Source organism: Protopterus annectens, chromosome 14.part0 (genome assembly GCF_019279795.1).
Source record: "Protopterus annectens isolate FY-2018-M chromosome 14.part0, PAN1.0, whole genome shotgun sequence".
Classification (NCBI taxonomy): Eukaryota; Metazoa; Chordata; order Ceratodontiformes; family Protopteridae; genus Protopterus; species Protopterus annectens.
This window is the reverse complement of record NC_056748.1, coordinates 312,326,150-312,348,758: the sequence shown is the minus strand read 5'-3', so window position 1 is coordinate 312,348,758 and position 22,609 is coordinate 312,326,150. Positions and strand designations below refer to the sequence as shown.

At 38.0% G+C, this 22,609-nt stretch overlaps 1 protein-coding gene across 1 annotated transcript in view; it reads left to right on the top strand.

The window, feature by feature from the left end:
• Positions 1-22,609, top strand: part of LOC122788965 (disintegrin and metalloproteinase domain-containing protein 9-like) — a 1,117,261-nt gene that overhangs the window by 1,009,828 nt on the left and 84,824 nt on the right. Inside the window, exon 20 of the mRNA XM_044056033.1 lies at positions 12,613-12,727. Coding sequence (XP_043911968.1) covers positions 12,613-12,727 — 115 coding nt within the window. The remainder of the gene's footprint in view (positions 1-12,612; positions 12,728-22,609) is intronic.

Sequence of the window (22,609 nt, the reverse complement as noted above, 5' to 3'; positions counted from 1 at the left end):
CAGCACAAGATATTTCACATATGAGACAAATCAGACACCTGTGTCCTGCATTTATCTATTTTCTAAATTTCTATGTTAAAGTAATGTTCCCCTTTTAATTTCAGTGAGAAGTTTCTACCGAATAGGGCTTTAGGTACTTAGTACAGGTTTTATGAAACAAATTTCTCTTGAGTGGTTTTCTATTGAACTTCTTGATGTATATTAGTCATTTCCTTGTATTGTCTGTTGATTTTTTGGCTAATGTAATAGGAATTATGTTAGGACTTATTAGTTTTACAGTTCAGTTATAGTTTATTTAGTTTATTTAGTTTAGATGGAATTTGTTCTCTTTTGCTAGTAATATTTTCCTGTTGACTCATTTTTTTTGTTCTCTAGTTGTGGTCATAATCGGGTAGTGTGTGTGTGTGTTTGTGTGTGTGTGTGAGAAATGTATTTATTTTATTTATTTAATTTGACATTTGTTTACTAGGATAGCCCGACTGGTCAGATGCCTATTTTCAGTGGAGGCCTGGGAAGAAAAGCTGCAATAGATACAAAACAAAACAACACATAATATAAAACATGTCTAGTATATAGTACAGCCATTGAAAGTACAAATGAACACATATTAAATTACTTTTTTTACAATGAAGTGAATGAGAAATGTGACTTGTATTTTTCTTTTAAACCATTTGGGCTTGTTGTTTTGGAATACATAACATTTGTTCAAAATTTCAAAACACTGAAAAGCTTAAAATGTTGAAAATGGGAATTTACCATTTTTTTTACTGCTGCATGATCATGGCGTTTGTACATATAATTAGCAAGGGATGTGATCAACATTAAATAGGTTTTCAGTTTTTTGAGTTTTTAACTTTTTGAGATTTTCAGCATTTCATGTTTTCAGCCAAATGAATATATTCTGTTGTTTTAAATGAGCTAGGGTGTTTTTTGGATTATGTTTTTTTGTCTGTGTTTTGTGAGTGCAGTTATGAACTTATACTTTAATTTTTAGCAAGTAAGATACATATGGTAGATTTTGAAGAATTTTTATATATTTGATATCACTCCAAAACATGCAGAAAAACTTGTGAAGATGTGCCAGATTGGTCTATATTACATAATCGAAGAGACACTTCTTCTAATACGTAATAATCTAAACCAAAAGACCGAAATCTGAAAACTGCGAACGGCCACGTCTGCAAATTTTTTCCTAGGGAAAGAATTCAGTTGGCCATTCCTGGGGTTTACCCTTTTCCCCAACATAGAGCAATCTCAGAGTTGGTATATTTAGCTAGGGGGGTGAAGGGCACAGCCCCCCATGCCGGGGATAGTGGGGGGGAAGCCCCCCACTTAAATTAGATTTGAAGCGTGTCTGTTGTGTTTACGGCCCCACAAATTTTTCCTTAGGAAAAAATTCCCAGATGTGGCCGTTTGCAGTTTTGGGATTTCGGTCTTTTGGTGTCAATTATTATGTGTTCGAAGAAGTGTCTCTTCGATTATGTAATATAGACCTATGCCAGATACATACATTAACTTTCTCATAGCAACAGGCTTTACAGCAAACACATTTTATAGAACCAGTATATTGTGCATGACTACTGCTTCATACTAAGAGATAAAGCAGATTTTAACACATTTCCAAAGGAAAACATTTCTTTGATGTATGCTATGCTAGCATTACTTAAAAACATGTTTTTTTGCCTTCTATTTACTAGGTTTTTATAAGTTTTATTGCATGCAGCACTATATTTCCAGCTTACCTAGCTGAATGCTCATCTGATACATTTTATACTGGAAAAACTATCTGCTCTTTTCAGGCATAAATGTATGAGTAAGGACAGGACATTACAGGCTATTAAAAAAAAAAAACTTTTGGCTGAGCACATTTTGTAAGTTACAGTACAAGACAAGTATTTAAATGTCTAGTTACTTGGAAATTACTAGCTTTGCAAGCAGTCCAAGCTAACACTCAAACAGTTCTCAGTACTCTCACTATTCCTTGCCCATCTGCTAAGATAGCACACTATTAAGCAACAAATAATCAGATGTACTTTCTAAAATTATGCACCCAGACCAGACGCATCCCCAGACCAGATGCATCCCCAAGCAATGACAGATGATTTATATGCTGTTCATGTTGCTGAAATTGCTCTGCTTCATAAAACACTACACAAATAACACCAGCCCTATAACTGTACAATAAAGCAGGTATCAAATTCCTAAATATAAAGAAAGCCCCCCCTAAATATATCCCCAGCAGCTCTTTATCGACCTCCGCTACATACAACTTCTTTAGCATTAAGCTACAAATGAAAGATAGCAACATAGTAAAATACAAAGCATCCATATTAAAATGTGTCATTTTACATGCAGATATATGTACATATCCCACCCATACAGATGTATACTCCAATCCAGGAACTTCCCCAAAAAGTGTCACCCTCCATTAACCTGACTGCCCTTTCAGGTACTCTTCCTCAAGACAATGCCTAGACCACACAGTAGCTACTGTAATAAGATAACTACTCACTACAGATGGATTTCTCTATATTGTTCAAGGCATCATTGTTGTAGCTGAGACATGGCATAAACCACATACTGAAATTATGCCCCTAGCTATGACTACAAACAAAAGTAGTGCTGGCATAGCAATAATCTAGTCCAACTGGATCAAATTTACTCCACACCCTATATAATTACTAATAAAGCAAGATCTCTACTATCCTCTGTTAGCATTAATAAGCATAAATGCTTCACTTTTGATGCATATACATACAAGAGGCAGCAACAAAAGCCTCTGCTGGGAGTATCTGTCATGATTTTCAACTAATACTTCTGGCAAGGAAATTCTACATTGAAACCTTAATTCTGATTGGTCAGTAACCAGTGGCCATTTTTCTCACCCCTCCCTATCAGTCCATATAGCCTAGCACTGCTTATAAATGACAAGTAGACTAGACAAGTCTTCAGAGAAAATACAAGCATTGTTAACTGGCTGCCCCACCTTAAACCTTGATAGAATAACCCATTGCTGACACTATTCCCTTTCCATAGGTCACCACAGCCTAGTTATTGCTCTAGACAACTGCTCAGAAAATCATTATTGCTCAAAAACAGGTCATATTACAAACGTTGCACCATTGTTCCTTTTATGAAAAAATGCCTTAAGCCCCAACATAGATTTGTATCATTACACAATTCTGTTCACTGTTTCAGCAGCTTCCCTCATTATTCTAAACTCACTAGTCTCACTCAGGCATAAACGCATAAAACCAAAACGTGTCCTAGTTAATTAAAGATAGAAAAAAACCTAATACAGCTGTGAGACTTTGACTACAAGAAATACTATTAAAAACTCACCCACAGTCTAACCAGGAGTATCACTTCAGTAAGGAAAAAATTCAACAAAAGCTTTCAGAGAGTTCAAACAGTAAGTCAATATATACCAACCCAATGCCTTCTGGGCAACAATTTCTCAGCTAACTAAAGTAAGCAAAAAAAAAAAAACACTTTTATGCTGCCAATTCTCTCCATCAGTGAAATAATGTGCAACTTCAAAGGTCATTACCACAATGTAGTATAATCCATCCCAGTAGCCCCACTATACCCACCAGCCAATAGCATTGTCTATGCTGTATAATCCTGTTTAGTCAAACAGTCCAAAAATGTTATGCACCCCAAATATGGAAAGCATTGCATCTTTCCCCCTCCTTAAAGGAGGACCTTCTGTACCAACTGTACCATTCCAGCCCTCTCCAAAGTATAAGAAAAGTGTGTACGCTCCACCTCCTTGATGGGACGGGTGAGATGGCCCGGGGATATCCCGCTTCAGCCAGCATGCTCTGGCTCTCACTTTCATTGTGCTGTGAGGTCTTCTGCCCACCCTCAGACTCATGCACCTGTTAGAATCCTTGGTCCATGTTTGAAGACAGGATGAATGGGACATTGTTATGGACCCTAGGCACTTGAGGTGAGCCCACCAGCCTAGCATGGGGCAGGGTCAGACAGCACTGAGGAAAGTCCAGCCCAGTCGACAGTTCTGCCAGGAGCAGGGGGTCCTGGGTCTCAGCCGCAAGGGCAGGGATTGGTGTGGTGGCTGTCATCTCCCACAACCTTGGAGCACAGTGAGAGCTGATGCCGTGGGCTGTAACACTCCCTTCCCATAGTGCAGAAAATGTTTTAACATTCACAAACTATATTGTTATTAAATGTAACCATAGTGATAGTCCAGAATCCTTCTTCCACAACCTCTCAAAGACAGCTGACAAAATACTGCATCACATTTTCTCCACTCTTTGTAACATTTTCCTTCAGTCTTGAATGTGTGATCTGCAATCTGACACTCTTGAATTTCTCATTGGCTCTCTGATCAAACTCCATCAGTTCCCTAGTTAGATGTTCTTTCTACTCCAAAACCTGTCACAGTAAGTGTCTTACAGGCCTCCATACTTGGTCCTTCTCTTCAACACTTTTTTATCAGTTGCATTCATACCACCCCATAGCCTGCCAATCCTGTCCAATATGCAGAAAATTATAGTTTACTATCTTCTGCTAAACCTATAGCGGAACATAACACTATTCTACAATCGTCTTTGACAAGACCAAAATTATGGCTGTATAATTCTGGGTAACATGTAAAATGCCAAATGGAAAAAAATTAAACATCTTCTGGGTTAATAAGAGAACGTGAAGAAAAATATTGGAAGTAACAATTGTGATACCAAGGAAAGTAATGATACATAACTTCAGGAAAAATGGAAATTGTGAGAGGGTGATAGTAATGTATACATAGATATACAAACATCGCAGAAAGAGAAAAGTGCTAGAATAAATAAAAAAATATATGCGATAGTAAATACGTCAGTAGTAATGACGGGGGACATTAACTGTAAGGTAACAAAAGAAAATGTAAAAATAATTCAAGATGTATAGGTGATAAAAGAAGTGGTGAGATAGGAAAAAAAGTAGAGAGTATGCATACAAAATGAGAATTTTTAAAACACAGATTATGTTATATATTTAGGTGACATGAAGGAAGTGGCTGATGAGGTAGAAGGAGTAGCTTTTTCAAATCATAGAGCAACATGGGCTGTTTTAGATTTTAATGAAAAAATCATAAAGGAAGGTAAAGGAATAAAATGGTTAAAGGGGGATGTAAGTAAAAAAAATGAAAGAGGACTGAGAAGAGTAGACAATGAAAGGAACATATGACAATGAGCATATTTTATGGAAGTAATACAAAAATGGTGGGTAGTCTTTAAAGAGAAATATAAAGATACTTTTTGGAAATACAGAGAGGGGTAAAAAAGAAATAAATTGGAATATGAAAACATGATGAACAATTTTGAGAAAGGAATGGAAAAAGAAAGTATTAGTTTAAGATAAATAGAAAATAAATTACATGAGAAAAATACAGAAAACATATAAAAGGTTGTACAGACAGAAATATTTTTTATAAAGAAAGGAAGGAAGAAAGAGTAAAGTTCACCTAAGATGGATGAATTGGTAAGTGAAAATGGAGTAGTAAAATGTAAACAAGAAGAAATTATGAAGATAGTAAAACACATTTCAGAAATGATGTATAAGAAGGAAGAACTAATATGGAAATGACAGCGAATGAAAACAGTGAATTTAATAACTGTCTGTCTCTTTATAAGCGCTTTTTGGATGACATTGTTATCTTTTGGACAGAGAGTTTAGAAAGGTTTAAGGATTTCCTTATATATTTAAAAGGTACAACAGAATTTTTAGATTTTACTTACAGTTCTAATACACAGGAACTTATTTATTTAGATGTACATATTACAAAAGTTAATGGTAGGTTTACCTCTAGAGTACACAAAAAGAGTACCTTTTCAAATTCTTACCTACATTTTTCTAGTGGCCATGCTTTTTGTCAGAAAAAAAACCTTATAAAAGGACAACTTATTAGGATTAGTCATGTGACTTCCAATGAAAACTACTTCCAAGTAGAATGTGATGTGTGTGAAATGTTCAAGGAAAGAGGTTACCCTATTAGCCTAACTGAGAAAGTTACAACAGAGGTTACAGAGGGCAGAACAGATAGATTTGCCCCTATAATGGGAGTGGAAGCCTCGTTCGTCTCCCATCAAGGTATTTCTAAACAGATAGATACATCCAATGAATGGAATGATGCATATGTTTTAGATTTCAATGGAGATGATGAAATTTTCTTTGAGTATTATCGGTGTTGGATTTTAACATGAAACTACATTCCTTCATTTCGGCTCTACCTTTACTGGACTTCTACAGCTTATTGGGTGTGTGTTCCTATAAGAAGGAAGAAGTTGAAAGGGTAAAGTAGAAAGTACATTTCAGATAAAATGTTAATTAGAAGGAGTTAAATTTGAAAAAAATTGGAAGGGGTTATAAAAAAAAATCAAGAATGGATTAGCACCAGGCTTGGATGGGTTAAATTCTGGACATTATATGGAGTTGAGTGTTAGGGAAAAAGGCATATTTGTGGAAAAACTGAAAGAATGGTTAGAAGGAAGGACAGTAGATGGAAATATATGTGCTGGGGTGATTACATTTATGTGGAAGAAAAATGGCAATATTAAGAAATGGAGACCAATAACACTAGGTAATACTGATTATAGAATATTTATGAAAATAATGTAAAAATATAGGGACTGTTTTGGATGATTGCAATGCGGAAGGGGTGTATGGAGTAAAGGTAAAACATTTGAATGACATGTCAGCAATAATAAAAGAAGTAATAGATTGTATTTTAAGGGAGAATAAAGGTGCAAGGTTGGTTGCATCTGATGTAGTAAAAGAATGTGACTCAGTAAGTCATGAGGCAATGTGGAATATTTTAGGGGAATATGGGGTTGGTTGAAAAATAGTAAAGTACTACTGATGTGTTATGAGATGTCTTAGGTGAAGATTATGGCAAATGATTGGTTAGAAAAGAAAATAAAGACTGAAAAAGATATGAAACACGTGTCCAGTAAGTATGTATTTAATATGTATTGGTGAAATATGAGAAATGTAATAGGAAATGGAAAAATATGTAATACTTGTTATGTTTTTCATATGTAGATAATTTCATTGTTGAACAAAAATATAGTATTTGTGACAGGAAATTGTTATAAGGATGGAAACAGAGATAAGTAAATTTGGATTAAGGATAAATAGCACAAAATTAAATTATTTAGTACAATAAATAAGTTAAATGGAAAATATTTTACTAGAAATTAGATATATTAGAAATCAGATTTGGTGAAAGAATGAAAATATCAGAAGAGAGAACAATTCTGGTTGGAATAAAGAAGTTAGTTGCTGGAAAACTTTCTATTTATCCTTTGAAATGAAGGTATGTATGTTAAACACATAAATATATATATATATATATATATATATATATATATATATATATACTGAAAAAGTTGGGATATTTAGGGAGTATATATGTTTTCTAAAAATAGAGAAGGATTTGTTAGAGGTTTTTTTCAATTTTAATTGGAGATCAAGACTCAATCCAGTTAAATTGAGAATTATATATAATAAGACAGAAGAAGGACCTTTGCATTTAAATAATCCATTTATATATGTGACACATATATATATATATATATATTTGGATATTAAAATATGAAAGAGAAGGAATGTAGCTTGATAAGGAAAATAATATATGTGAGATAAAGATAGACGATAAAAAATGAAAAAGGAAAACAAAATAATAAAAAAGGAGAAGATGATGGCAAAAGTATATGAAGAGATTAAGTTAAAGAATGTTAAAACTGATGAAGTTGTTATAAGGCAATAACGTAGAAATATTATTTAATATATCCATGAAAAGATCATAGGGATGTGGTTAAAAGCAATACAAACAGAGGGAAAGATTTAAAGATTTTAATGAGGATGGATATTTTTTGTGGAGATTGTTGTTGAATAAGTTGCCTATAAAAAGCAGAATAAAATATGAGGAGAGAAATAGAAAGACTGTAATGAAGAAGAAATGGCAAAACATTATTTTGGAGTGTAAAAAGTATGATTTTGGGGGGTTCAAAATGAGCATAAGTAGAAAAATATAAAAAATAAAGCATGAGTATATGTAGGAAGATTTTCAAAATATGAATATGGTAATAATATTGTATGGAAAATATGAAAAAGAAAAAAAATTAAAGTTGATAAATGGGATTAGATGCTGATGGTATCAGTATTGCTGTTATAGAAAAGAAGATGTGATGAATTGTAAATTGTAAAATAAAAGTAAGAATGAAGAAGACATGTTGGCTGAAATAAATAAATGGTTGTGTAGAGAAGGATGATGGATAGAAAGAAATATGTTAAAGTTTGTGAAAATGAAGATGTAAAGTACTGAAAATATTATAAATGTGAATATTGTAACTATTGTAGAAATTTAAATAGCATGGAATGGGTGTGATGTATTATGATATTTGTAAATGAAGCAACTCCTACTCTTTTTTCAATAAGTGCTTGAGGATAGTTTATATCCACCTAAGCTGCCACCAACTCAGGCAGATGTGAATTCAGTTTAATATCTCATCTAAAGGAGGGCACAATCAGGAGTGCTGGATAACTCAATATATAGCAAATACAAAAAGACATTTATTAAAATTAATAAATATTGTTCCAGTGAAGAAATTAAAGTAAAAAATACATATTTTAAAACAAGAAAGCCCACTTTACATCATGAGAACATAACTACTACAAAAAATCAAGTGCAAAACAAAAAAGTTGCACCTGATCATTAAATCGAGAATACAGTTGATGGGTTATGTGTCAACTGCAGTTATTTAATAATCTATGTATGCTTAAATAGGTCTGACTTTATTAAGAAAATCAGTCATTTTAAGAGAAGCAACACTAAATCTAAAATATAAAATCATAGTGCTATGCTCATATCATAGCAAGGTATGGTTCTAACTTACCTAAAATTCATGGATAAGCATGACCACAACACATCTGAAAGAGGCACTCTCTCCACAGGAGTATGACAAGGTTCTGTCTTAAGCCGTTACTTTTTTCAGTTTTTATTAATAATTTGCCACTGGACTTGCTTAATTTAAACTATGTACTTCATGTTGAATTATTTATTATATTATTTATTTGTTTGTTTATATTTGTTTACCGGGAAAGTTCGACAGGGTCGAAGTAGTCACTTTTAAGAGGAGGCCTGGGAAGAAAAAAGCTCCAACAAAATGTAGTTACATGAAACATAGAATACATATCAGTGAAAGTTACAGTTGCTGTGACGTACAAAACATTAGGATATATAAAGGCTAAAACAGTTATATAGTCATGTAATATAAACTGAAATAATAATTACTAAGTGTAAGTAACTTTATAGAAGGAAGTTCAAATAAACTGTAAGAAGCTCAGAGAAATAATGGACAGAGTAGAAATGAAGAAGAGAATTACTTAACTGGAAGGATAGAAAACAAGGAGATAAAGGAGGAGTAGAATTAATGGAAAATTTTATGGCAAGGATGTGGGGAGAAGGTTAAGACATAAGGACAGATGGATAACAGTGAGAATTGTACTGAATGATATCACAGGCAGTTTTATACACTCATGAGGCATGTATGGTAGGTATGATAGCATGGATAAAGGGGTCTATATCACAAGATAGTCACATCGCCACAGTAGTCAGGAAGTCCTTCTAAGTGGCACACCTCATCATAAAAGGGTTCTCATCCAGGAAAAAAGAGGTCATTGTTCCCCTCTACTCGACACTCATTAGACCCATTATAGAGTACAACGCCCCTTTGGAATGTACCTCACAAGACATCTGCAGCAGCTGGAAAGGTCACAGAAGTACCTCACAAAGAGGATTACTGGCCTCAAACAAATGCCTTACACTGACCACCTCAAAAAACTCCAGCTTTACTCCGTAGCATATCACCTACTCCGAGGTGATCTCTGCCTAACATATAAAGCTATGTCAAACCCAGAGCTGTTGGACATGCTACACCTAAAAAAATCCAAATCCCTCTGAGCTACACACTCCAGGGACCTAAACCTTGTCACCACAATAAACAGGACATGCTATAGGGATAGATTCCTGTCCCAGAGACTTCCCATACTCTGGAACAGCCTACCCATCTATGTCAAGCAAAGTTCTTCATTAGCACTCTTCAAGAAAAATCTTGATGAGTGGATGGGAAATAGGAAATACACCCTGGGGATCACTTCTGTGTCTCTGCTCGACAGTGGCACAGGAAAATAACTTTCTTGGGTGGTGTAAGCCAGGGAACCTTGTTGGCTAGGCTTACGTAGGCCCTTGGGCCGATAGCCTAGTACCTACCTATGAACCTATGAACCTAAGATCGAAGCTTTAGGTTGTCAAATACCTAAAGCTCGATCACTAAATATTGAAGTCCAAAAATCATGAATGGCTGTTTCCACACAGGGAAACAATTCTGTTGTCCAAATCAAAAATAAAAAGCATTAAACACAAATCAAGTGGGGGGCTCCACCCCCACATCCCCCCAACTAAATATACCAACTCTGAGATTACTCTACATTGTAGAAAAGGGCAATATCCGCATAATGGCCAAATGAATTGTTTTCCTGTGTGAAAACAGCCATTTGTGTTTTTGGACTTCGATATTTAGTGATCGAGCTTCAGTTATTCGGCGACCTAAAGCTTTGATCTTGTGATATAGACCCTGGATAAAGTATTGGAGTGATACACAGTAAATGATTAGCCACGAATGTAGCAAAAGCATGACTAGGTCTTAGTGAATTATTGCTTCAAAATGTGCTTTTTGAAGCTTACTTGCACTTCAAATTCAAATATTTAAATAGTTATCCTACTTAAATAGGTACTACAAACATAAAAATCACTTTGAGAAAATTGTACAATACCAGCATCTCACATAAAATGTATTGAGAATCAGACAGTCACATTAGTTGCATGACTTTCAGAATGAACACCTTGTATTTTTGGATACATATCGTCAAGCAGCACAGGAATTCGTGCCTTTTTAACATCTTCACCTTTAGAATTAGCTTAGAGGGCTTATGAAGGGGGCATTAGCCCCCTTACAAACAGAATTAATAAAAACAGATTACCAAAATAGCTTGTTCTATCTGAATGCAAACTTAAGATACATTACCTGTTTTACAGGGTAGCTGTAGTTAAATAATACCCTTCATTTTGCTTTACAATAGTAATAACTTAAAAGTAGCAATTAAAATCTATATATTAGTAATTCTATCAATGCTTAACTAATTTGGAGTATGTGTTGGTATGTTGTATAAACTTCTTTAGTTACTTGATTGTTTCAGGAGATAGCTGTAGTAAAACTTTGCTGTCACTAATTGTTAAACAAAGGCTAATGTTTAAATACTGGAAGAATAGAAAATAAATAATTAAGCTTAGAGGGCACCTTAACATCTAGCCTATTCCACCACTGTCCTTCTGATATGTGCAAATCCCTTGAAATGTAAAGGCATAACCAATTCCATAGTGCAGAATGGGTGTAACAGGCCAAGGGTCACTGCTGAAATAAGTGTAGGATGAATTCTTGCCTACAGGCTGAGGGATGAACACATTGTTATATTACAGTCTATGTTAGGGTGACATAATGGTGCAGTGCTTAATGGAGCCATTTCACATTTTAGATCCCAGCTGAGGTTTCTAAAATATGGAGTTTGTAATCTGTAATGCAATCAACATTTACTCCTTAATAATAACGCATATAATGTTTACGTCATTCAGGTGAAATTTGTCTCATGAATGATTGTGTTAATTTTAGGGTATGTTCAATATTTTGTCATGCAACATTTCAAAAATGCTGCCTTTTTTAAAAATAATGATCCAGACTATGGTTTACAGTTCTGTCAGACCACTGATGGTGTGTGTCTCTGTCCCATTTCACTTTGCTACTTTTGAGTCTTTCAGCATCACGGACACTAACAACATGAACTGCAAGTTCAACACAATATTTATAAATGTTATATTTATAAATGTTCTTGTGTTAATCAAATGAATTCAAGAGAAAGAAGGTTTAACTAAGTAAGCTCAGTACAGCATAATTATGTATGTACATTTTTAACAGTAAATATTGGAACAGTGTCACAGTAGTTTCTGAACTAGAAATATATATTTTTTAAGAATCATAATGGTGAACTGAAGTAAAAAATCAAAGTCCATCTCACATACATTGATTATTGATTTCTCAGTCAGGAATCTTATGGTCCTACTAGAGGTCTAACTGTGAAAAATTCCTCTTCATGTGTGTGTGTGTGCGTGTGTGTGTGTGCATTTTGATCTGAACATGTAGAGACACTATGCTGCATTTTTTATCTGTCTAGTATTAAAATGACATATGCTTATTCATTTATTAATTTTGTATTTCGTAACTTACTGTATGCAAGATTCACCAGTAATAACGGCCCTTTATGGAAACCGGTCTTTTGTCAGCAGTGCTGATACTTAGCAATATTTGTATAGTCATTTTCATCAAAAGATAATCATTTTACATGCATAATCTGCTGAAATATAGCTGTTACTGTAAGAAGATGCTCACTAGTAAACAAAACTAGTGCAAGTCCTTTAGAACAAAGAATGTGCTATTTTATGTTGTACATTTTATAATCCCAGTTCTGAAAACAATTCTGCTTTATCCACAGGGCAGAAAATAATGTGCAACATACGCCAAATAGAAACCAGCCACAAGTCAATAATCCAAGAACCAATCCTACTCAGACCAACAATCAAAGAAGTTTTCCACCTCAGTTCAATAAGGTAAAAAAAGTGGTATGTCTCATTCAAAGACAGTTATCAGGAAGCCATTCTCTGGAAATCAAGCTTCAGAAGTAACTCAAAAGAAGAGTTTTGTGTGTGTCTTTGTGTGTGTGTGTGTGTGTGTGTGTGTGTGTGTGTGTGTGTGTGTGTGTGTGTGTGTGTGTGTGTGTGTGTGTGTGCATTCCTCTGTAAATATGTGTGTTTGTTTTTCTGGTTTCATACCTAAATCTGCTCTTCTCAGAAATGCCACATATATTTACTACATTTTCCTATCTAATATGCTTCTTTTCATGTTGGACACCATCATTCCTTTCACATTTCCTGACTTGTCTTTAGGCTATTTCTCAACAATATCTAAACCACCTCCTACTGACTGCCATAGAAACCGAATGCTAAAATGTGCAAGGGACAGAAGTCTGAAAATACAAGTAGCAGTAGTTAATACAGTTATTTTCCATGATTTCCTTGTTTAATTTATTGTGTCAGTATAATGACACCTCCTGCGTTTTGTCTTATAGTAAGTGTTATATGCTGTGGTTTTGCTTTATGTATCATTGGGGTAATGCTTCAGTGAGAAGGTAGTGAGAGAGGAGAACTGGCCCAGACAGAAAGGGTGGAACCAGATGACTAAGGAGGAGAAGGAGCATGGCATAGCACTCGTGATTAGCAGGAGACTGATAATGGTGGATGGAGGAAGTAAAGCTCACAGACAGGAAGTCAGTGATGTTTAGTTCTAGAATTATTTAAAGTAACATGATGCTGGCATCAACATAGGTTCATAGGTAGGTACTAGGCTATCTGCCCAAATGTGTTGGCTTTCTCCACCCCCTTAAATTAGTTCCCTGTGCCTCTGTCCAGCAGAGCCATTGAAGTGATCCCTGGGATAAACTTTCTGTTTCCCATCCACTTGTCAAGGTTTCTCTTGAAAAGGGTTAGCGAGGAGCTCTGCCTAATGTAGATTGTAATCTTGTTCCAGACCATGGGAAATCTCTAGGACAGGAATCTATCCCTCCAGCACATCCTATTTATTGTTGTGGTGGTTAGGTTTAGATCCCTGGAGCATGTGGCTTGAGGGGATATAGTTTTCTTTAGGTGGAGCATGTCCATCAATTCTTGGATGGACATGGCCTTGTATGTCAGGCAGAGATCACCTCTGAGTAGGCGATATGCAACCGAGTACAGCTGGAGTTTCTTCAGTCGAGCTGCATAGGGCATCTGCTTGAGGCCAGTGATCGTCTTGGTGAGGTACTTCTGTGGTCTTTCCAGTTGTTGCAGGTGTCTTGTAAGGTACATCCCAAATGGGGCATTGTACTCTATGATGGGTCTGGTGAGTGATGCATAGAGGGGCCCAATGACCTTTTTCGTTATGGATGCAAACCCTTTTGTGATTAGGTGGGCCACATAGAAGGATGTTCTAACCACTTTGGCAATGTGATTATCAAAGAACAGGTTACTATCTACTTGGGTCCCCAGATCCCTTATTACGTCTTCCGTATTTAGGGGGCTATCATCTATGTGGTAGTTTGTGGGTACTTTGTTTTTTCCAAAGGGGAATGACTATGCACTTTTTGGTGTTTAGCTTGAGGCCATGGTTTTGACACCAGTTATCTGTCTCAGTGAGACCCTTTTGGAGGATGTCTGTGTCAGCCAGAGAGTCAGTTATAGCCCCTAGTTTGCAGTCATCTGTGAACTTGGTCAGCCATAGTCCTCCTGTGCTTGTCTGTACCTCTGAGAAGTATATGCCAAACAGCAGGGGTCCTAGGACTGAGCCCTAGGGAACACCACTTGTAACCGGTTTAGAGTCAGACCTAGCTCCCGCAACTCTTACCATGTGGGTTCTGTCCGTGAGCCAATTGGCAACCCATCTCGTGACACAGGGGTTTATGTTCAGGCTGGTGAGTTTGTCTATAATACCTGAGTGGGGAATGGTGTCGAAGGCCTTTGCAAGGTCTAGGTAGGCTGTGTGGACCACATTTCCCTCATCTATAGCCTTGGTAACTGTCTCAAAGAAGTCCACCAGGTTTAGGAGGCATGATCTGCCCTTAACAAAACTGAACTGGGTAAGGTTCAGTGTTTGGAGGTTTCCAATGTTTCTGTTAATGAGATCCATGATGATGCACTCCATAGCTTTGCAGACCAAGCTAGTCAGGCTTATAGGGCAATAGTTCCCGGGGTCTGTTGTGGCTCCACCTTTCTGGAGTGGAATAACCGTTGCTGTGCGCCACTCTGTGGGCACATAGCCTGTGGAGAGGCTGAGTTTAAAGAGTGTGTTTAGTTGAGGGGTTAGTTCATCTTTGAGCTCATGTAGGATGCAGCCTGGGACACCGTACGGTCCCATTGATGCTGTGTTTTTGTTTTTGGAGAGGGCTGTTTTAACCTGAGTGTCTGTGATTTCAGGGGCACTACATTCTTCTGGTATAGTTATGGGCCCCTTTGAGGCTGAGAGGGGGGTGATGTTTGCACTGAACCTGTCTGCCAGGATGTTGGCTATATCAGTCGGTTCAGTGTATTTTGTGTCATTCTGCACTAACTCCAAGCAGATCTGAGAATTGTCACTTAGATTCTTGACATAGCTAAAGAATGCCATGTGGTTATCTTTGGAGTCCATGGCAATTTTTCTTTCGAAGCTAGCCTTGGATGATTTTATGAGGGAACATAGTTTCTTGCTGATACTGATCAGGGATATCTTCCCTTCTTGGGATTTTACTCTTTTCTGTACTAGTTTCCTCCTTCTATTGTATAGCTTGTTTATGGCAGGGGTCTACCAGACTGGTTTCCTTTTCTTGGAGGAGTGAGTCTTGGTTTTTTTTGGGATAGCACAACCCATGAATTATTGAATGTGCCTTTAGAGTGCATTAGTAAAGGATTTTGCAGCTTGGACAGCGTTATCCTTTAGCATGAGGGCTTGAAATTTCCCACCTCGGTCTTAAGTAACGTGAAGTTTTCTTTTGAAAAGTTTTTCACGGTGGTTTATTTGACCGGCGGTGGTGGCAGAATGTGGATATCCAGAGGGATTAGTTTATGGTCAGATTTAACCAGCAAGGGGTTGACCTCCAGTGTGAAACAAAGGTCACCCATGTTGGTGATAACCAGGTCCAATATGTTGTCACCTCTGGTGGGGGTGTTGACCAGTTGATCCAGGGTGTTTGAAATGTTGGGCAAGGGAGTTTGTACTTGAGTAGTTCTCCCAGTTAATGTTTTGGTAATTGAAATCACCCAATATCAGGGTGTTTGGTAGGACCTTTATGTTTCCCAGTGTTTCCTGGAATGTGGAGTGGGGGTCCTGGGACATGGTGGATGATCTGTAGCAAGCTATAATTTGAATAGAAGTTTTGCCCATTGTTAGTTGCATGTGGATGACTTCTGATGCATCGTGCTGTGCCACTAACCTGGAGGTGTGGGTATCTTTGATGAATATGGATACTCCCCCGCCTTTTGTATTTCGGTCCGGGTTTTGTGTCCGAAATGTATGGTATGAGTTGTAGCCTGGTAGTGCTGGGGTGCTCTCTGGAGCCTTAAACTAGGTTTCTGTTACTGCACATATATCGATTTTCTCCATACTGAGGAGTGCCTCGAGTGCATGCATTTTGAGGTTTAGACTTCTGGCATTGAGTAGCATTACCCTCAGTTTTTTGTTACTTGTGCTATTTACGGTGGTGGATTTGTCTTTTGAGCCTTGCCTAAAAAAGGCACTATGGGGGGTGGCAAGAGCCTTGGCCAGTATTCGAAAGCCTAAGGGTGACAGGTGCAAGCCATCTCTAGTGAAGCAGCATGGCTTGTCGAGCATGTCATCCCAGGCTGACAGACACTGGATCCCCTTTGAATGACATCAGAAGCTTAGCCAATTGTTGAAATTGATCATTTTTTTCTCTATACTGTGGTATCATTCTTGGTGAGGGCAGGATGCTACTCAGGGTCAGGGTCATACCGGCCTGGGCTATGTGATCAGAAAGCTCCTCCATGTCTCTTTTCATGTAGTCCAGGGAGGTATGGCTTAGGTCATTCACATCAACATGGACAATGACAGAGTCAGATCTGTACTTGTTCTGGAGTGACCTGAGTGCTTATGTTTTGTGGCGGATCCTGACACCCGACAGGCAGCTAACAGTAACCTTCTCCCTGTTCAGCCTAGTGAGTGGGATGTCAGTGTGCCTGACTATAGAGTCACCTATTACTAGTGTGTTGGGTATGTTATTTTGCCTTAAGGGCTGTGATTGTGTGGCACACTGGTTTTGTGAAGTATGTGTTTCATGGTTTGTGTTGGGGGGTGGAGGTTGCTTGGATGTCTGCTTTGGAGGTCTCTGTTGCTTCTGCAGATTTATTTAGAGCTCCAAGTATGTTTTCGTGTATTTATGTGTTTTTTTGCCAGTGCTGGTTTCATAGGTCTATGTGAGACTGGTGGAGTGATGCAAGTAATTACCTTCTCCTCTTGACTGCCTGGTCCAATCTTGGGTTGAGAGGGCTTAGCCTCCAGTTTGGTTGTATAATTGCATCTCTCACATGCATTAGTGTTTGGTGAAAGGAGGAGAGGGTTGTCTGTGTTCATGAGGCAATTCTAACATTGCCTCAAAATGCCCAGATTCACCAGATGGACCAGAGAGTACACCTGAAACTGCCCTTTGGACATGCCTGGATAGGTACAGTGAACTGTTTTACTGATTGGCTGGTAAGGTCGAATAGAGAGCCTTGTCCTTCTCTACAGTATAGGGGGGGTCTAGTGTTAAGGTTTATTAGTACTTGCTATGAGTTTTGAGCAAGTGCCGGTATGAGAAGTGAATGGTTTGAGTGCTTAAGTTGAAAGTTTGTCTAGTTCCAAGGGAAAAATTGAACAGTAGACTTTGTGGAGCCGGGAATATTTATACCCTAGCTAACCATCGCTGCCCAGCATGCAAAACCTTGGAAATGCAGGTTTTATAGCAGGGAAATGAAAGAGATAGAAATTAGCTCAAAATGGCCAATAATCTACTAGTTTCTGGGCTGAAACCACTCCTCCAGGGACAGATAGGCTGCTCAAAGCTCCCTCTCTCACACTGAACAGAGAAACTTCCTTCTATCCAAGTAAGGTATGGGCAAACACAGAAACTTGTAACACAGCCCTGAATTCAGCACTAACCTGAAAACTGGACTATACTAGCTTAGAAAGGCGAGAAAACAAGTTTTTTTTGTTTGTTTTTTTTTCAGAAAATAAAGCAGGTACAATCAAAAAACACTTTAAATGCACAAAAATGGCTATCACACTTGAGTGTGTAGCCTACAACAGTTAAACAAATAATTTAAACACAAAAACGACTTTGTTAAAGTGCAGACAGTAAAATAAGTACAATATGTAGCTGAAACAAGCTTTTCAAATCACAGAAACTCTAGAAAATAGGCGATTTAGGCGGAATTAGCTAAAGGCAGCAAGAAAATGCAGAAAAATATTAATCACTCCAAAGTCTCTCTTTTGTCTCTCTGCTGCTGTAGAACTCTGCACGGCACCAGGCAGGAGTTTGCTGAGCTGTATACTAGCACAAAAACCTTGCAAATGCGGGTTTTATAGCAGGGAAATGAAAGAGATAGAAATTAGCCCAAAATGGCCAATAAACTACTAATTACTGGGCTGAAACCACTCCTCCAGGGACAGAAAGGCTGCTCAAAGCTCCATCTCTCACAATGAACAGAGAAACTTCCTTCTATCCAAGTAAGGTATGGGCAAACACAGAAACTTGTAACACAGCCCTGAATTCAGCACTAACCTGAAAACTGGACTATAGTAGCTTAGAAAGGTGGGAAAACAAGTATTTTTTTTTGTTTTTTTTCAGAAAATAAAGCAGATACAATCAAAAAAACACTTTAAATGCACAGAAATGTCTATCACACTTTAGTGTGTAGCCTACAACAGTTAAACAGGCAATTTAAACACAAAAGCGACTTTGTTAAAGTGCAGGCAGTAAAATAAGTACAATATGTAACTGAAACAAGCTTTTTAAATCACAGAAACTCTAGAAAATCATTGTTTTAGGCAGAATTAGCTAAAGGCAACAAGAAAATGCAGAAAAAATTATACTTAATCACTCAAAAGTCTCTCTTTTGCCTCTCTGCTGCTGTAGAACTCTGCAGGGCACCAGGCAGGAGCTTGCTGAGCTGTATATGGACTACTTACTGATATGAAGAGAATCTGTGCAGAATGATATGAGGAGAATCTGTGCAGAATGATATGCAAATATGGTACAGATTACAAAGGAGAGGGAATACGGTAGTGTTTGGAAGATTTTTTTGTGATGTTGAATGAAGAGTGGGACAGAATGTTTAGTATGAAGGAAATGCCTGTGGCCGATTAGAGGGACATGAAGAAGGGTGTGGGGAAGGAAGATGTACTTGATGTATGACATGGCTAACAAGAGAGGGTCTGTTTTTTGTCTAGGAAAAAAAAGCAAACAGACCAGTACACTGGAATTGTTCTGGGCAAGTTTACAGCAGGGGATATGAGTGCTGTCACTGGGCAAACGTATGTTTATGACCATTAACTAATATTTATACAATTGGAATGGGGGTACAATGAAAGGGGTCAGAGGAGGTGCATAGGGAATATGATAGAAGTAGTGCAGAGAAGTGTAGGAGAGTTTCAATGAGAAGGGAGATGCAACAGGAGACCCTGTGATAATCTGAAAGTTATTGAAGGGTCATGGGTACTGTGAAAATAAAAGATGGAGGAAAGGGACAAGTTTTAAAGACAGATGAGTGATTTGCAGAGATAAGTAGAAAATACAGGGATGATAAAGGAGAGACTGATGGGGAGACTGAAGTTTTTAAGTAGAAGAAGGCATAGCTGATCCAAGGATGGAAGGATCACAAGTTAGCATAAGTGGACCCAGAACAGAAGTGCACTATGTAGTGGGTGAGAGCACATAAAGAGAGAGAGAGAGAGAGAGAGAGAGACAAAATTATTGGCCAGAATGTTGAACGAATGGGAAGCTTGTAGAGTAGAGACACTAAGGACCATAAATTGATGAGAAGGTATGTGTAGATCATGAGATTAGGGAATAATTCTTGGACTTTTAACAGGAGCTGTATAAGGCAGGGATAGATGTAAAGGGTAAACTGGGGCATGGGGTGATTAAGGAGGTGGAGTGGTTAGAGAATAAGGAGAAAGGAGGTGGTGAATCAAGTAAACACTTGAAGGAGGCAGAGCTATAAGTTAGCTTATTTTGTGCCTTGAGCAATACCCCCATGTGGCACCCAGACCAGAACTGAGGTTAAAAATTAAAAAACAATCATGCTGTTCAGTGTGCCTTACTAAATGTAGCAAGGATGGAAGGATCACAAAAACTGTTGCAATGAGCTTTGCTAAACTGTAGAAGGAAGTTCATAACAAACATTGACAGTTAAGCAGCTGCAATTAAGAGCATGGCTGCTTAAATGCTTTACCAGTACAGTGCTACCGCAGCTATTCCTTCAGGGATAGATCAGGAACTGAACTCCTAGCACATGGGACAGATGCCACCTTATCATGCCCTTGCTATGGCTCTGAACTAGGGAAGGCTCCTTGAAAGACAGGTTTCCACTGGAGTTTTAGAACCTGATTTGTATGGAAGTGGTGGGTGTGTTACTAGTGGTCTACAGAGAAATAATGGAAGGGCAAGCAAACTAAGAGTAAGCCAGGGAAGAAGTGGTTGTGTTACTCCCAAAGAAGAAAACAAATCTGCTAAAGCATGAAACTATGGGCTTCTGTTCAAATTCCAAGGACCATAAAAACAATCATATACAGATCAAGACTTTCTCAGAGTACTACCAAGACTGTAGGCACAGCTGCACATCAGAATGTGCAGGAGTGAAACCCACTGCAAAAACAGCAAGTTTGCAGTTGGTGCAAAGATTAAGTTCATGAGCTGGAGTTCCTGTGGTACAGAGTTTGACTCCCTCAGCCATTGTTTGCCTACTATATGACCTTCAATAAATCACTTAACCAGACATTGTTCCCGGGTCGTCCCTGAAAAAGAACACCATGTCCAGTGGGTCTACCTGGTTAACAAATAGCTTTTGTTATTGTTACTGTAAATTTGAGAATCTGCTGTTTTATCTGAATCGCACTTTAATTTTTGAAAGTGTTGAGACCTGCAGTACTGGGTCTTGCATTTCCAAAAAGAGAAGAAAAAAATACCAGACATGAGTAATTCATCAGAGAAAGCAAACTGCCTTCATTCATAAATTGTAGGTGACTGTTTTAATCCCCAAGATCACTGAATGGAAAAATTTGGGTAGTTAAGATGATAGCCCTGACACACCAAGTGTATTTAATTTGACTTATTCTGCTGTCACCTGATGAGATAACATTGAAGAATGGCAAATGATTTGAGATAAGCATGTGGAGATGGAGTGGAATAAGAGTGAGAACAAGAAAGATGAGGTTGGAGGAGCAGAACAGAGTAGAGAATGCTAGATGTGAGCTATGCTGAAGCCATTAACTTGGTGAACTTAGCAAGTAAAGTGGGGAGGGTGCTACTCAGTGGTGGCAGGGTGGTCTGCTGAAAACAGGGATCAGGCAGGATGCCATATTTGTGCAAGGTGGAGGAAAGTATGAGGAACTAAGTGGGTAAGTTTGCAGTGACTCATCTGGAGGGGAGTAATGGATAATACAGTAAAGCTGAATTGGAGAAGGAAGAAGATGTAGCTTCGGAATTTCACAAGTAAGTGAGGTTCAAGGAAAGCAGAGCCTGGGTATGAAGGGTGGAAAGCTGATAAGGAAATGTGAGTGGTGTTTTAATCTTTTAAGGAAGTTAAGAGCTATTAGGCTTTATGGCTGCCATATGAGGTAATAAGAGGTAGGATTAAGGAATGATAGAGACTGACAGGAAAGAATGGAAATGTGGGGGTGGAATAGTTGAGGGGAAAATGAGTGTAATAGTTATATATGTACATAAGGGACAGAGCTGGAAAGTATGGAATGAATAGGTTGTAGAAGAGCTGGGAGGAGGAAGTTAGGTACATGGGTGAGAGAACAGTTTCTGGAAATCTGTGAAATGATCTAACAGGATTTGGTACCATATTCAACCAACAAATGCACATTTTATTTGGACGGTGCATACCCATCAAGTTAAGTTTTGGATGAAGGGAAGTGCCATAATGGCTAAGGTCTTCACCTTACAGATGTAGAGTTTTATCCTGATCTCTGATCACGGCCTGTGTGAAGTTTGCATGTTCTCTCCATGTCTGTTTGGAATTCCTTCCACCGCCCCAAAACATGCTGGGTGTTTCTGTCTCAAGGAAGAACTGCACTAGGTTCAAAGCCTACCTTCCATTTTGAACTTGAGAGGTATGCCAACAGAGTGCACCCACAAATGAATGGAGTCATGGGCAGTAGCCCAGACTCGGTGCTATCTATCAAGGAGGAGTCATGTAGACCAATCACCTTCGGCATCAGCTGTGGTGCACAGTGTCTTCTAAATAAAAGAATATGGACAACAACCTGTGCATACCCTGCACACTGCATCAGGATTAGGCACTTGGTGGTGTAAACAACTGGCTTAAAGTGATTTAGTCATGACAACTAATGTTGCAAAAATAAAGTACATAGGTATTCATAGGATCATAGGAGTTTACTAGGCTAATGACCCTAGAGCCCTTACAAGCCTAGCCAAGTTCAACCTGTGCTCCCAAGGGTGTCTGTTTCAAGCAGACGCTAAAATCAGTACCTATTGCCCCTGTCCAAGAGGGACACAGGTGGACTCCCCCCACCCCCGGGTGAAATTCTGGTTATCCATCCAGTCATCCAAATTATGCTTAAATAGGGCCAACAAGGGGCTTTGTTTAACATGAATAGCAAGCTTGTTCCAAAGGTGGGACAACCTCTGTGAGACAAATCTGTCTCTCCAGCAAGTTCTGTTGCTGTCATATACCACATTA